The sequence below is a fragment of the Desarmillaria tabescens genome (assembly GCF_030435595.1).
Source record: "Desarmillaria tabescens strain CCBAS 213 chromosome Unknown EV420scaffold_12, whole genome shotgun sequence".
Lineage (NCBI taxonomy): Eukaryota > Fungi > Basidiomycota > Agaricomycetes > Agaricales > Physalacriaceae > Desarmillaria > Desarmillaria tabescens.
The window spans coordinates 455,148-470,987 of record NW_026848311.1 but is presented as its reverse complement, the minus strand read 5'-3'; the positions used below and the strand labels follow the sequence as shown (position 1 = coordinate 470,987).

General features: G+C 48.8%; 3 protein-coding genes and 2 non-coding genes across 5 annotated transcripts; 1 reads left to right on the top strand and 4 right to left on the bottom strand.

Annotated features, from left to right (window-relative positions):
• Nucleotides 1–3,010: 3,010 nt before the first annotated feature.
• Nucleotides 3,011–3,084, top strand: EV420DRAFT_t127. The gene has a single exon. It is a non-coding gene; the product is annotated as a tRNA-Ile (tRNA).
• A 3,507-nt stretch (nt 3,085–6,591) lies between these two features.
• On the bottom strand, nt 6,592–6,665 carry EV420DRAFT_t118. Its single transcript has one exon. It is a non-coding gene; the product is annotated as a tRNA-Ile (tRNA).
• A 340-nt stretch (nt 6,666–7,005) lies between these two features.
• Nucleotides 7,006–9,709, bottom strand: EV420DRAFT_1306428 (uncharacterized protein; the record flags this gene model as incomplete). Its single annotated transcript, XM_060468495.1, has 5 exons — nt 7,006–8,316; nt 8,350–8,557; nt 8,584–9,044; nt 9,094–9,337; nt 9,384–9,709. 5 exons carry the CDS (start codon nt 9,707–9,709, stop codon nt 7,006–7,008), a joined length of 2,550 nt encoding a protein of 849 aa, XP_060332561.1.
• Nucleotides 9,710–11,146: 1,437 nt separating this feature from the next.
• On the bottom strand, nt 11,147–13,424 carry EV420DRAFT_213576 (FAD-binding domain-containing protein). Its single transcript, XM_060481244.1, has 10 exons — nt 12,951–13,424; nt 12,793–12,896; nt 12,705–12,740; nt 12,426–12,654; nt 12,246–12,376; nt 12,129–12,197; nt 11,953–12,078; nt 11,742–11,905; nt 11,616–11,688; nt 11,147–11,570 (listed from the first exon to the last, which is right to left on the bottom strand). Exons 1-10 carry the CDS (start codon nt 13,063–13,065, stop codon nt 11,196–11,198), a joined length of 1,422 nt encoding a protein of 473 aa, XP_060332560.1. The 5' UTR covers nt 13,066–13,424; the 3' UTR covers nt 11,147–11,195.
• A 481-nt stretch (nt 13,425–13,905) lies between these two features.
• On the bottom strand, nt 13,906–15,732 carry EV420DRAFT_1478292 (uncharacterized protein; the record flags this gene model as incomplete). The annotated part of the gene is made up of 4 exons (XM_060469480.1): nt 13,906–14,165; nt 14,292–14,681; nt 14,874–15,392; nt 15,597–15,732. 4 exons carry the CDS (start codon nt 15,730–15,732, stop codon nt 13,906–13,908), a joined length of 1,305 nt encoding a protein of 434 aa, XP_060332559.1.
• Between the last annotated feature and the right edge of the window lie 108 nt (nt 15,733–15,840).

The window sequence follows — 15,840 nt, the reverse complement described above, 5'->3', positions numbered from 1 at the left end:
ATTACATTGCTAATGTGTATTGTATCTTCATGTTCTGCAGTGATTCTTTATATGTGATGCGAATAATATTCCGAGAAATTGAGGCTTCTGTTCTAAAAATATCTATTTTCTCACGCACTCAAAATCTGTCCCAGCAACGTGTGTCCTCCATCTCATTGTAATCACCCACAAAGGCCTCAACAATGTTGATGACCTTCTGAAGAACCTGTATGACAAGTTTGAGACCAGACAGCCATTATCTGAGGTGTCTAGGGCATAAATAAAAGTGCAGTTCTGTCAAGCCATTGCCTTTGATGGACAGTCTGACAGTCCAATGTGCCTATTATTTCCCCGTTGCCTCCGAATTTTATTTTTCCTCTTGCTCAATTTTTTACTATGCCTGGACGTGCTAAATCAAACTCAAAAAAGTGCCAGATTGCTCGCAAATGCCATGACCAGCTAATGGAAAAGGCAGTCATTGCTTACAAGAACGAGCTTGCCAAATTACCCGGTGCTCCTCGGAAAGGTGCAAGAAAAATCTGCAAAGATTTCGAGGCTGTATATCAGAGGGAGACTGGAAAGGAGATCTCACTTTCTTATAGCACTCTTATCCGCCTAGCCAATGGTGGCAAAACGAAGGCACAATCAAACGCAATGAAGAGCCATCTTTTCCCTGCCGAGGCCGACAATATTGTTGATTTTGTTCTGGCTGTAGCCTCCGAAGGCTTCCCTCTCAGCCACCGACGTCTAAAGGAACACATCGATGAAGTATTACGAGCACGACTTGGTCCTGAATTTCCCGGTGTTGGAAAACAGTTCACACAACGCTTTGTCGAGAAGCATTCCGACCGCTTGAAGACGGCATGGTCAACGCCACTCGAAAATAAACGGGGCCGTGCCGTGAACCATACAAACAATGATGCATGGTTTGAATTGCTGGGAGAGGAGTTGAAAGGTGTTGACGAGGACTGCATATATGCAGTTGACGAGATTGGCATTCAACCATCAGGCGGACAGAGAGAGAGGGTGATTGGTGGACAGAAAGGCGGACGTCAATATCAGCAGCGTGATGGTAGTCACGAGAACACCACCGTTCTCATAACTATTTGTGCTGATGGCACTTCGACCGCACCAGCTGTAATCTTCAAGGGACAGGCATACCAAGTCAAATGGCAGCAGGACAATCCCGCCAACGCATCGTGAGTACAAATGAATACATGTTCCTCCTACATATATTAATAGCATTGATAGTCTGGGCTACTCTAAAAAAGGCTGGACCGATGGAGAAATTGGCGTCGAATGGATCAAGGATTTTGATCGCCAAACGTCGAGGAAAGCAAATGGCCGTCGCCGCCTCTTACTAGTTGATGGACACAATAGTCATTACACCAGGGGGTTTCTGCAATATGCACGCACTCACAATATCCGTGTCCTTTGCTACCCATCTCACACGACGCACGTATACCAAGGGCTCGACGTGGTCATATTCAGTCCACTGAAGCTATACTGGAGTGACGAAAGGGATACCTGGGAAAGGGAGAGAGGGGAGAAGGTTGATAAGAGGAACTTTCTGACAGTTTACGGAAAAGCTCACCTCCGTGCTCTCACACCCGTGAATATCAAGGCGGCATTCAGAAAGACAGGCGTATGTCCATTCAACCCGAACATTCTTCCTGAAGAGTCCTTTGCTCCGAGCCGAACCACGTCTTGCGAAAGTCACCTCCCAGTTCCACCTGCCACACCGGTACGCACTGTTGCGAAGCTGCTGCAAAAATTAAGCATCAAGGAAAGCGTTGAAGAGGCTGAAGAACCCACTGGTGCCATCGATCATGATACAACTCAAGAATCTCTGCCGGCTTCCTTCGATGAGACATTGAAAGAGCTAAATGAAACGTCACTTGCGTACCTCATCTCCAATGACATTCCACCCCCAAACTCGCCACTCGATCTCCGAGCTCGTTCTCTTATCGCAACGTCACACTGTCTTGATGGTGTTCATCCACAAACCGCGACAGAGCTAGAGCTCCTGGCTTCACTACGAGAGGTCCAGGCTGAAGCAGAGGCATTGCGACAGCGCCTGGTGTCCATGCAGGCAGCTAACGTGCTAAATGAGATGTACTGCAAAGTGCTGAGGACCCATCTGGCAAATTACGATAAGAAGAAGCAACAGGCGAAGAAATCTGGAACGCTAGTGGGGGATGGACTGCCACGGTTGTTGTCAAGTGACATGTTCTATGAGCTTGTTTGCGACCATGAAGAGAGGCAGAGGGTGGCAGAGCAAGAGAAGCGAGCTCGTAAAGCTGCTAGGGAAGCTAGATCTGAAGCTCTAGAGGTCTGGAAAAAGCAGGATGAAAAGAGAAAGCAAGCAAACAAGACGAAAACAGCACTTTACCAGACAGCATTGAAGAGATGGCAGGAGCAGAAGGCAGAGGCAAGGTCCAGGGGGGAAAAGTTCACATTAAAGAGACCTGTGAGGGGCCCACTAGCTGGTCCTATACCCAAGCCAGCAGCTACGGCAGTGGAGGATGACAACGACGACGGAGAAGGGGGATCTGATAGCGATCAGAGCGACTCCGAGTAGCTGACCAATGATGCCTGGGTACACGGGCCGGACCGTTTCAATGACTCAAAATGGTCCAGAATACCCACGCCACAATAATGCTGCGAAAACGGACTTGTACCTGCACCTTCGAGCATCCTTTCTTTACTGTATCTTGCTGTTGCATAGCATTACATATTTCTACATTCAAATATAGCCATAATTCCAAACCAATTGGAACTTACAGCGAATATTCAATTTTGCTGTTTCATTGACCGGTAAATAACTGTATCTGTCGACGGTCGTATGCTTGTGTACATCGTACTTCTAGTACATTCGGCAATGATTTTGACACTAGATTCGATTTTTACTGCAAATGTTCAGAGTTACTGACTCTGGGACGGAAGGTGCGCGAGTGTTTGATGGACCAGTTGTTCACTCCCCAGTCTGAGTTATGAACACAGTAGCAGACTAAAGGAAAGAGAAGTTGTTGGCCGACTAGCTCAGTTGGTTAGAGCGTCGTGCTAATAACACGAAGGTCTTGGGTTCGATCCCCAAGTTGGCCATATGAGCTCTATCAATGATTTTTTCAATCAACAAGTCTGAATTTTGAAGTTTGAACTGTTGTCGATGAAACCTCAAGAGGAGAGGGGGTTAAGTAACCGTTTGTTACTGCCCCTCTCCCAGAGGGGTGGTTTTGCTACGGTAAGTTACGGTTACTTACGTTATAGTCATGAACATTTGAATGACCTTGGTGGATCAGCGTTGACTGTCTCTCCTGAAAGAAGCGCACTGCAGATTTTTCTGCAATTGACGAATTGCCGTTCTCTATTTGAAATGAAATCATCTATGCCTTACGGATACACGAAATATATGGTGATGACCTCGCAAGAACATTGAGACGATGCACAATTTGAGGTCATATAATCCCTACTTCGTTCAAGAACGTTCTCATATTAGGACCCTCGGGCAAAGTTGGTTGTATGCGCCCCACTTCAAGAAGCAAACATGTATCGTCACTGGGATTCCTCTCCCGCTGCTTGATAGTCCTCGAGCGATGTTAATGAGTAGCAATGAGTTGAGGAGTAAATCGTTCTCTCAGCAAACGAGCTGATCAAGAACTTGGCGGATGGTGGTTAAGATTGGTGGTAGCTGGGGGTCTGTTCAAGTCGCTGATGGATGCGCAGAAGGAGTTGGCGGAGTGGTGTGTGGGGGACAAACAGTGAGTGCATCGTACGGTAACTATATGCCAACGGAAAACAGTCTTCATTCAACGGGCGCGACGAAGGGGTGGCTAGCTCCTTAGGTTCTCTAAACCGATTCACCTCTGCAGCAGGAAGGAAACCTTACATACGAGTTCAGGGCAGGACAGTCATGAAGGCATGAGACGTTTCTTCAATGACGAAGAAGGCATGATATTCCGGATTTATTGATAGTTACGACGCAACAGTGTGCTAGTCCAACTTGATCTGAAAAGAATGAACGAGAAAGCTTGATTCGAGACATGTTATAAACTCACAGAGTGTTATGAATGAAAATTTGACCGCGAGGACCGGTAGCCTCCGTAAACCCTTCAGCTCCTCGCCCTTCGTATCATATAACGTCTTTCAACGTGCCTCGATAGACGAGCTGGCAAAGACTGGGGAGTATACGACCATACACCCTGTTTGTGTTATTGCTGCAGTACGGGTGATGGGATGGCCAGACTCAAAGCGACGACTAGGTGACATGTTACCGATATCGAAAAGTATGCAAAGAGCGAAATGAGACGTACCTCGGGGGTGTCCGAATACCCCGCTGTTCAAACGAGATTTCTAAGGATGCATTGACGCAGTGCATATATCCCCCTTGCGTGGTCGTTTCAATCTGTAGCATCGCATCTGCAGGCCCTTGGGTTCATTCGCCAGTGAAAGCTCAATAGCAGGAAGACAGAAAGCACGAATCCATATCTCCCGTGATAATACATGATTTAGCGTAGAGCGACAACGATGACTGTGAACAGGCTAGAGGGCAACGGGTGGTAGAAGGAAAAGAATCGTTGGCGTTCCACGGATTTCAATTAGCAATTAGTTGCCTAAGCGTCAGCCACAATCGACAACTGGACGCAACGAGCACGAAACCAATTCATGAATACTGGAGGCTGTGAAAGAGTGGTCGAGGTGTTTTCGGCTAATCCCGAACACGCTCTTCCTCTTATTACCACCAACCGAAATGCAACAGTGTATCAAGCACTCGACGGCGCATTGCAGATTCATTCCTAGCTAGTCCAACGGGTATAATTCGCAGTCAGCACGAGAGGTGAGCTTTCCGCTTTAGCCTGCTCGGCGTCGTCTGAAGTGTTTATCCCTGCTTCCCTGCCCCGCCTACGTTGTCGGGACAGTGACGCCCCCCCCATCCAGGGTCTCAATAGATTTTCGTTCTTCAGGAAACAACAATAACTGTGGAGGGTGATAGGCTTACGATGATGAATAGATGTGGATTTTGTATGCGCGCCTTTTCTGCAACTCTAGTTTCGAAGAATCTAATGTTTCCACAGCGTCCTACTTTGCTTGCCTCCCCTAAACTTCTTCCATCTTTTCTTCATGCGTTCCTCATGGAGAACAGCCGAATTACTCGTCCTGCCACACATCTCTTCTGATCTCCTGGCACGCGTACACTCTATACCTGACAGAGAAACTAGTTTATCTGCGAAGCTTTGCAGAAGGATAGAAAACTTTCGAGCTATACAGCGACAAACTAGATGATTTCGCGGTTGGAAGTGCGCACGCAGATTTGTAGAACAAGCACGGAGAATAGAACGGCGTGTTCGATGAAGCGGTTACAGGTGTAGATTCCTGGTACAGTGATGTGGGCGACCTGCAAAGTATGTATTCCTTTTCTATTGAACTGCGAGGGCATCTAACGATAAATGTCGAATTTCAGACGGGGCTATTCCAGTATCCACGCATAAAAGTCGCGGCAGAGCCCTCTTCATCCGAAAACCACCCCCTTGAGGCCTGCCGATGACGAATTCAGGACTGACGACCAACCAACAACCTACGAACATCCCGACAAGTCTCCTTCCCCGTCGGACCTATCCGTATGCCAGGTCAAGATCTGATGTGGACGGTGAAGTGAGCCTTCAGGCTAAGAGTGAAGGATGCGCCATCATAATGTCTGCCCTTCCGTATACCGCCGCACAATGCCAGCATCACAGTCTTGCGGATGTCATTCTTTGTATTATATCCTTGGAATGAAGCATTTTGTTGACATAACAAGGAAAATCTAGAGCGGTGCAGGAACGTAGATGGATTAATTGCTCAGACCGGTAAGTAAAGTGAGTTACATCTTCATGCCGCATTCGAATATCAAGTCGTAATGCCTCAAAATTTAACAAGGACTCCAGTCACTGCGACGTCACAGTTAGCGCATAATCGCTCAGCAGGATGCATGTCGAGGGTCGGTCCAGCGGACGCATCAATGTCGCTGTTGGATGTTAGTTTTACGTTTAATATCCAAAAGTAGGCCGAACTATTAGGTAGTACCTATTCGTAATTGCTGGGAAGCTATGTGTTCAATGTTCACTGCTGCAGTGAGCACTCAAAGGCCAGCCTCGACTCTCGACTCCGTCCAGCGCGACTGCGTCGGATGAGTCTATCGCTAGGGTTGCGCACGAAAGGGTTTATTCCCGGTAAGTTACCGGTTAGTTACTGGTATTTTACCTCCCCTTCCCTGGAGAGTTTTTCGTCGAGGTAATTTACCTGACATGTGACAGCTGGCACAATCATTCAATGATATTCTATGCATACTTCAATTCACAAGGTACAGTCACAGATGAGGGACTTTTATAAATAAATTACAAACCATCATATCAAGAAAATGTGTAAAAACGCGAAGACAGGTTTTTGGAAAAATTCTGCAATTTCATGTGATATTTGCACATGATACTGTAAAATACCGTATCAAAACACCCTTGGGGAGGGGTCGATGTAAAACGGCATTTTATCCAAACTGGAGGTTTCGTGCACGGCCCTAGGCTCGGACGAATCACCCCCTTAGTTCCTACCAAGAAAAAGAAGTTATATTAGGTGAAATGGCCAACGTGGGGATCGAACCCAAGACCTTCGCGTTATTAGCACGACGCTCTAACCAACTGAGCTAGTCGGCCGACAACCAAAACTTCTTATACATGTACTTGATCAAAGTTCAAAGATTCGGGAATGAAGCTCTATTAATCAATATTCTTCTACAAAGGGGTAGTCTCCATACTCCTTGGAAACCTCCCCATGCAAATAGAATGATACAGCATAAATGGAATTTTCTTCTTCAATGATCTTTTCCAAATCTCTTTGGCAGATCAGGCTTCTCCTCATATGCGTCCGTACAATTCTGCCCATAGAAATGTGGGACTACATACTAAACATCGTCATGACACTGATACTCTTTACAAGACCTAGTAACATAGTAATCTTGAGCGGAGACGAGACAATAATACTAGAGTATACCTATCAAGCATTGTGCCAAAGATCCACTCCAGTTTCGTCCCCAATGTCCGGAGCATCCTCATCCTCATCTTCGATGACCACATTTTGGTCACCATACATAAAACCTGGAACATAATCCATTTCCACAACGTCCGGAACGATGCCAATGCCAGGCAGGTCTGCCACCCAATCAAAACATGCAGGTCCCAAGTTCCAGAAAGGTTTCATTTTCCTGAGGAGAACCAGAGATTGCTCGTCCTTGGATGCTAACATTGCCGAATACATGGCTTTCTCATTGGGAGAGATGAGCTTGTGAATGCTAGAGGAGCAGCCAGAGATAATAATCGAGTAGCGAGGATGCTCTTTTTTAGGACTCTCGCTCTGTCTTGTAGCACGGACGGTACCAGTCTTCACTGATGGTTTCTGCATCGATCCAGGAGCCTGCTGCGAACGGGTCGAGATCGTGGGGGCGACTGGAGACGAGTCAGTCTGACACTTGGCACGTCGAGCTGCAGGCTTCCCAATGTCACCAAGCTGCATCAAGATCGCAATGTACGGAACATCAACGTCTGTGTCTTGGTCCAGCCAAAAGTCGACTGATTCAGCACTGATCGTATAATTCCTCTTCTCAGCATTCTCCCTATCCTTGACCGATATCATGACACTCGAGCGTTGAAATTTGTCGAGAGTCAGATCGTCGACGTTGAAGTCGGGTCGCGAGGCTTCACGTTTGGGGACGATGAGAACAGGAATGAGGATATCGATGACTGGGTGTCCGGAACAGCATTGGAAGGCCATCCCACGAATGAAAGCCGCAAGCGCAGAGCCAGAGTTGATCGCATTAGAACTTCCGGCGCGTCCGAAATGTGTAAAGTGTACGTAGGCGTACTTGAACGCCTCGCCGAAAGTCCTCCCCCCTAGTTGATGATCCGGTGTGCTCTGTAGAATCTTTTCCAGATATTCTTCTGGTAAAAGAGCGGCCAAGAAGTCCATCAGAGGAATGGGACGGGAATAGGCAGCATGACCGTGTTCGTGAGAGCCCAGAAGTGTCGGATGTTTCTTTTTCGACATTAGACTGTGGATTGCCGCATCCCACGCCAAAGTAAGCAATAGACGGGCAACAAGTCCTCCCCGCTCGCCCTTGTCGATAAGATCATTCTGGATAAGCTCAGATATGACTTTCACCATGCTCACGCCTTCTTCGTAGATCGAAATCGCTACCGCTTCAGCCAGAATCGGCTCCGAAGGATATCCAGACATCATATATTCCCTGTGCGAAGGAACAGAGAATGCTATACGCATGTGTCCTTTTACCATCTCCTGGAGACGATGGGCCTTTTATCGACGAGGTGTGAATTCAATCATAACTCGAATACCCACAAGGGCCATCTGTACGACCTTCTCGGGCTCCTTCACATGTTCAGCAGGTGTAGCTGCGCCGTGCAAAGGCGACATGGAACGGCGGCCCCGATCTCTGTGAGTCAGTTTTGATCGAGCCCGCAGGATGAGTGACGCCGGTGTTACATCTGCCGCGAGCATGACATGCCATCTAAAGGATAAAGTGGACAACAAGGATCTCCGAATGAAAGGCATCGAACTTACAATGGTCGGCCAAAGCGGGCAAGGGGTTCGATGCTTCGTAACGTCTCGAAAGTTGTCTTTCTGTGTAGCACAGGTGGTCCGATATCGAAAGGAAGGATAGTGAAAGGTGCGAGTAGCTTCGGTATCGGAGCGACAGCTCGAGATGAGCGGTAGTCGTGCTGAATGTGTTGTTCAACGATCCTCAGCACCCCCGTCGTCGATATAAATATAGTGAAATGATGGAGGTCACTGAGATCGGCTAGTGTCGAGCACAACATGCCATGATTTGTGGTATCTGTCGGTGTGATGACTAGAGTATGAGCTTCGTCGAGGTACATCAGGATCTTCAAGTGCTCTCGAGAGTTCACTGCCTTGAGTAAGCTCTCGAAGCTCTGATTGGTGGACCAGAGAAGCTCTGCGTGTGTTTTATTCCTTACGGACTCATCAGGGTGATCCGTTAGAGTGGCAGTGATAGCTTCATGCTGTCGAAACATCAACACCCCACTTGAACGGAATATTGAGAATTCATACCGATTTAGCGCAGTCGATGACCTTTCTGTACAGCATCTTGCGGACGGATCCACTTGATAGATGCTCTCTCCAAAGCAGAGCTTTGTCAGCTGGATCACAATTCTGGTCCACCTTGAGGGCACACAATTCCGCTTTTACGCGTTCGAACATGGCCCGGAGAAAGCAGTGATATCGAATGTGGAGGTTAACAGATCTATGGGGCAGTAAATGTTGGCGCACGAGTATATCGGGCAAGTAGGATACACTGCAGGCGGGGTGAGATACGGTTAATGAAAAGAAAGTAAAGGGACTAACCAGCCCCTAGGTCAGCACTGTCGGTCTGACTGATGTTAATCAGAATGGTGAACACGTTGGCAGCGATCTCATGCATCGTCCGTGATTTACCGGTCCCCGAGCTTTGGATTATGGCACCAATACTTCCGTAACCTTCCGCACAATGAGCCTTGACATGGGAGGTGATATCTGCAAGAAGTCTTGCAGGATAGTCACCAATGTAAGGGGATGTCTGTGAGGCTTTGGCCACGGCGACTAACAAACTTTGAGACGCACCTACGAGAGTAAGAAAAACGACGGTAAAGCAGAGGTGACTGGTACGTACCTCGTCCAGGGCTTCCATGAGATGCAATGCTAGACAGGTGCAGCGCTTCTTTAGCTCTGGTGAGTACTGAAACACCGCGTCAGATGAATGTTGTTGATACGCACGAAGTCTGAAAAGATTTCGAAAAGCTTCGTTCTTCGCCGGCTCACTCTGCCCTATCGCTTGCGCCGCAGCCAAGGCGACATCAAAAACTTCAGGATTAGACTGTAGGAGCTTAGAACAAGCCCACCGCTTCACATATTCTGCCTTGATTTCCGAATGAGGGTATTCTGCCGCAACCCCTACCATGTCGGACAGGAATGCGGATAAAGCATGTAACCCTCTGGCGTCCGACACATCGGTCGAGAGCCTAGCGATATCGCGGACCAACAGTTCCACATTGACAGCGTGATCTACGATGTCCTCCAGTTCTTCATCGCTGAGTACCTCGTTGAGAAGGACGAGAGTTGAGCGCTTTTGTGGGGGAGCATCCGAGTCTATGGTATCGGTGTCGCTGCCCGAACGTGAGCGCTTGGGAGAAATGTTTGATCGTCCATCGGTATCCATTCAACCAAAGAAAGAGCAGGAGATTGTGGGAAGAAGAATTGGTGTTATCAAGAGATGCTAGCAAGCCACAGCTGGGTGGCGACTATTTTGCGCGGGTCAAAATGGAATCAAAATCCTTGGCACCTCCCTAATAAGGAAATACTGAAGGATTTTGACCGATGCAAAATCCCAGAAGAGCGTTTTGATGTCATTTTGACTCGTGCAAAATAGTCGTCATCCAGCTGTGAAGTAGTAAAAAGGCGATCCTTATGTAAGCCCCTTGCTGGTATATAGTCACGGTACGATCATGTGACATCAGACATGAGCCGCTAGAGAATGACGCGCTTCAAGACTTCAAGTTCGTGTGTCTTTACTTTGTCTCGGCCATTTTTGCGCTTAAACAAAAATATTCGTCACGTAAACTTCAAGGAAGATGCCCTCCAAAATATTGTGTCGTGCTCAACGAGTCAGAAGTTAACATTCAGCAACTTCCTTCCTCCGTCTATTATGACATCCCCAGACCAGGATTTACCAGCACTCCCAACAAAGGTGCACTTTAACGATGCGATGCGAACTGCTCTTCCTGAAATGGGGAGGGGGGCGCCATGCAGAGCATCCGTCGCTCCATCGCTTCCGCAGACCACACTTTCTCTGCTTCTGGTGGCAAGAGTTCGACCTCGAATATGGCCAGCCACGTCGATAAATCGAAGAGTTCTAAAAGCAAAGCTTAGAAGCTCACTAATCGAGCAATTCGCTTCCTTCTCAGATTTATGGACATTTGGTTATTGGGAAGTACGGCGAAGACAGGTATGGCTTTGTATTTTCAGTATTGGTGATCGAATTTCGTTCCTTGGTAAGAAAACGTGTCGGGACCCGGAATGAAATTGGATTTTGAAAAATTGCGAGCAGGCTGCCCAAGTCGACAATATTTCCAACGATTAGCGTCGAACACGAGTTTGACGTAGACCAATATATTTCCCTACACTTTGAACCCCCCAGTCAACTGCATCACCCCTTCTGGATCCACCCTCTCCCTCACAGCCTGCATCCTCCTCAGCCCCTCCTGCCCAAACATATCCACCACTGGAGTCCCAATAATCGCATAATTCGGGTACCGTGGTGCGCCCTCCACCCCAAGCCTTTCTACTATCTTCCTCGCCGCATCGTGAAACACCTCGTCCTCGGTCTCCTCCACCCAGATCAAGTCGAGGTTGGTGGGGAAGAAGACTTGGGCGCGCGAGCCTGGATATGCAGAGGAGCCGGCGGGGGCGTGTGTGAGGAGGCTGGGCAAGAAGGGTTCGAGGGCGTAGGCTGTTACGACACCGCTGTGGGTGGAAAGAGTGGGACCCCAAAACTAGGAGGAAGGTTAGAGAGGACCAGGAAAGGAAGGGAAGCTTACGGTGAGATCATCGATGATGTTTCGGATGGTAGACTCGGAGTACTCGAGTTCAGGGATGTCGTTGTATACCGTCCTAATTATTAGTCTCGTGAGCTGTTACTAATACTGCGAGTTGACAAACCATACCGGTATCCAGCCGAGGGATTTATGGTTGCGAACGTAGAGTTGATCAAGTCGAAGAAGGAACGGGTTGTGACATCTTGGGCTACAGCGGGTATGGCGAGGAAATCGTCAAAGATGCCGATTGGAGGGGTGGGGCCGTCGTAGAACATTTGAGTGGAGAGAAGTACCTGTTACCATGAGAACTCGATGGCGGGAGAGGATGTGGATGGAATACCTGACCGCTGGTGTATCCGTACACAATGATTATCCCCGCTTTGGGATCGGTGACCTCTGAACAGAACTTGACGGTTGCTGCGGTGAACGCGGGCAGGTAACTTGTGTTATATGCAGCTATGCCACCCTAGAGAAGCTAGTTAGTTATCTCTACCGATATTTCCAGGGTGTGCATACCCAAACAGTACCCTGGGGGAAAGCTTTCACAGTAAAGCGAGTAACAATACCGTAGTTGTTGCCGCCGCCCTGTTGAAAATGGTTTATAACGATAATACTAAAGAGATGGACACGTACCTTGAGCGAAAAGAAAAGCTCCGGATCAGTCTCTTCCTTCACAGTCACCACAGTCCCATTTGGCACCACCAGCTCGTACGCGAGCACGTTGTCGATAGCGAGCCCGTGCTGGTTGCTCAGCCAAGAATACCCTTTAGATAATCAGTCAACCAGGACTTGGGTCGTCACACGCATACGCACCACCACCAAGAGTAAACCCCGCCACACCAATCCCTGTTACCCTCCCCCCGAGTACATTCACACCCTGAGCATCCAGCGCCGCATAGACATCATCCCAGATATTACCAGCACCAATCGCCGCTGTGTGTGTCGCAGAGTCGTATGTGACTTCGTTGAAGCGCGTCATGGCGATCTGGACACCGGTCGTTGAGGAAAAACCTTGGTTCGTGGCGTGTCCGCCGCCTTTGATCTGTAAGAGGTGGTTAAACTTGGAGAGAAGATATTGGCTTGGACGCATACACCAAATGGCGTCTTCGTCTCGCCTAAAATACCAAGCTGGGATGACGTTAGGTACAAACAAACAAATGAGAAAAGATGTGATACACACAATGATGCCGACATCTTCAGCAGACCCAGGTTCGACACTGCATTTTGAGGATTGCGAGCTTGATGAGACGTAGTGGTCATTGTCTGCGATGTATGATGGGGATCCTATCTGAGGTCAGCCAAATGCCGAGCGAAGACTTGATACTAAGTAGTACTAACCAGGATAATAAACACCTGTCGCAGACGAGACCTCGACAGCAATGCGCTGACATGCCTGGCCGTGGAAAGCTAGCGCGGTTCCCGCTAAGCCCAGAAAAAGTGTGGTGGGAAGCATGTGTGAGGGGAGAGCGGGCGTGAAAATGATAAGTTGTAAAACCGCTTATAAAGCCATTGAACGATGTGATAATATATCGCTTCCAGCCGTTTTACGGCAGGACGTAACGTCAAGGGATGTCTATGGATAACCGTACCCAGAATTAGGCCAGGAAGGGAAGGGAAGAAAGGTGGCACCATCAATGGGATCGGGCGGCTGTGCCTCGAGATCAGTAGCGTCCAATGATCTCCTTCGGAAACACGACATATGTAGTGGTCCCACCGGCAATAGAAAGGTAAGACGCAAATTAAGTAGTAGATGAGCATGCCAGGGAAACCAAAAACCAGGTCCCGCTACCCCGCCTTCCGAAATGTTGATATCATCGCTCTCCGGAAATCCTGTCAGAAGATTACTTCGAGTTCGGGTTTGGGTTCCGAGGGCCGTGTTGCAGTTTGAGTTACCACGGTGAAACGTAGGGCGGGATCTTGGCATCTTGCACAGAAGGATACATGGGGTCATCGAATCGCGTATAGTAGAGCGCAAGGTGGGTTCGGCTTATCCCGATACCTCGCGGGTTCATCCTACCACCACCACCACCACCATCCTCCTTGCACTGGCTTCAAGTTATAGAAATCGTGGGTTACTGGGAGGCGGCGGTTTCCAGCTCGTTCGTTGCAAAGCTAGGCTTCTAACATGGAGAAGGTAAGCTTGTCTTCATTTAATGGTCATGTATAGCTTGTCTATGCTTCCTTTGGTCGAGCAAGCATATTCCGGCCAGAATAACTGGTTGAATGCGCTCGTATATTGTCAAGGATGGTTATCGGTATAAGAGGGGATTTCATTGACAAAAGAAAACGCCAGTCAGGTAAGATGGAACGACCACATTGTGTCTTGTAGAGGAAATGGACCGCCTGCTTCGTCTTCATTCCACGCCTCGCGCGCTACAGCCCACCTCTGGCGCATCACTACTGCATCTTCCTCTGACATCCACCCATCAGGGTCACCTTGTATCGACGCGAGAGCCTCGTCTCTGCGCTGCTGGTAGTGCGAATACGCAGCATACTCCTCCTGTTCACGCGCAATTTCCGCTGGCGACAGTCGAACAGGACACTCAGCGGAACCTTCCACGATAGAGGACCATTCCTAGTACATCTCGTAGACGAGATGCCGTAGTCGATGCGGGCCGTCCGCGTAACACCGCAACGCCGTATCAGGCAGCGCCCTCAGCAGATCAACACGGTACACACACGCAGTGGCAAACCACATTGGGACATTTCGCATAAGGATGCTCGCGACGCCTCTATGTCGTTTAGCGAGTCTCCACTCCAATTCAGCCTGTTCTTTGAGCTCGGGTGGGATATTTGGAGGCATCTCTGGAAGACTGAAGGGATCTTCAGGGAACGGGATGAGACTTCCTTCGTAGCGGAGCGCGGGAGCGAGATCGGGGCCCATGAGATACGGGATGGCAGTGGCGCCTTGCCAGTCGACGTATGAGAGAATGTTCGCTGCTCCGGAGGGTTGCACGATCATGTTGGACCTTGAGAGATGGGGTGGGTAAGGAAGGGGTATGCTATTGCCGGCTCTGATGGAGTCAAGTAAGGTACCATCGATATGCAGTGGTGTAAGAGTCGACGTAGCTCAGGGAGGTCGTGCGGTTTTGACCAGCTCAGGAGCGAGCTGGGGGATGGACAAGAAGAGGTGGCGCTCGCAGCTTGAGATTCGGCCCTACGCAGTGCCAAACGACAGGTTGCTTGCAGGGAAGTTGTCATACTAGGCCCTGAGGATGACGATTAGCCTTTCTCCAAATAAAGATAAGGAGCATCACTCACAAGGACCACGATCATCAACGACGGGTTCCTCTCCGCCAAACCAGTATTGGTTATCAACAACGGGCCCAATCCGATGCTTGTCAGCGGCTGGCGCCTTGTTATCCGTCTCCCTGAGGTACAGCGGTCTATTCTGCAGCTCGGGGCTAACGTCCTCCTTGAAGAACAGGCTACCGATCTGCAAAAATGGGCGCTGGTGGATATCGATATCGAAATGGATCAACTCGCGCATGACCACTGCGATGTTCTCGTCGAAAGTATTCAGCCAACGGTTCTCCAACGGAACACCCTGTATGTATTCCATGAGGATGAAATCCGTCCCTACAGCGGCTCGAGCTTCCGGGGTCTTGCTCCAAGCAAGAACGCGTGGTGTGGGCTTGTCAAAGACTTTTCGAACGTATTCCATAGTGGCTACCTCGCTGGCGGTGGACATGTGGACATTACCCACCAGCGTGCAGGGAATCCTTGCGATGGCCTCTACCTCGTTATCAAAGCCGAAGAGAAAAATCTTATTGTAAGAACCTGTAAAAACCATTAGAGCCACAGAAATAGATATAACACTGGAAGGAGGACCCTGTGCGAGATTTTCGGTCCGAACGCAGCGTAGAGCACCAACCGCTGAACAGGCAATATTCTAGAGAGCATCGATATCCAAGTGTACACGCCGTCGGCTTCGTTCTAGAGAATAAATGAAAAACTTGAAGGGACAAGGGAAAAAAAACATACGAAGGGCATTGTTCCATAACCAGCCACCCTCGTGATCCAAATAACTTGGAACTGTGCGTTTGATGGTTGATATTCGTCTAGCACAGTGCTTCAGAGGGAATAGGGACCGGGGAAGAAGAGCGAGACATGGTGGCATGAGTCAAGGTCTAAATTTGATGCTGAATCGATCACTGTCCACCGTTATTACGTTATTATGACTGGCTGCCTGGGGAGAAAGGTTTCATCCGAACTATCAATCCCTTCC

Bases quoted from the DNA above. Each gene is read 5' to 3' on its own strand.
- EV420DRAFT_213576 (XM_060481244.1), bottom strand. From the start codon at position 13,065: ATGCTTCCCACCACACTTTTTCTGGGCTTAGCGGGAACCGCGCTAGCT. The intron at 12,377-12,425 runs GTGCGTATGCGT...GATTATCTAAAG, and splicing joins GGGGTTTACTCTTGGTGGTG to GGTATTCTTGGCTGAGCAAC. The intron at 11,689-11,741 runs GTATGGTTTGTC...ACTAATAATTAG, and splicing joins AATCCCTCGGCTGGATACCG to GACGGTATACAACGACATCC.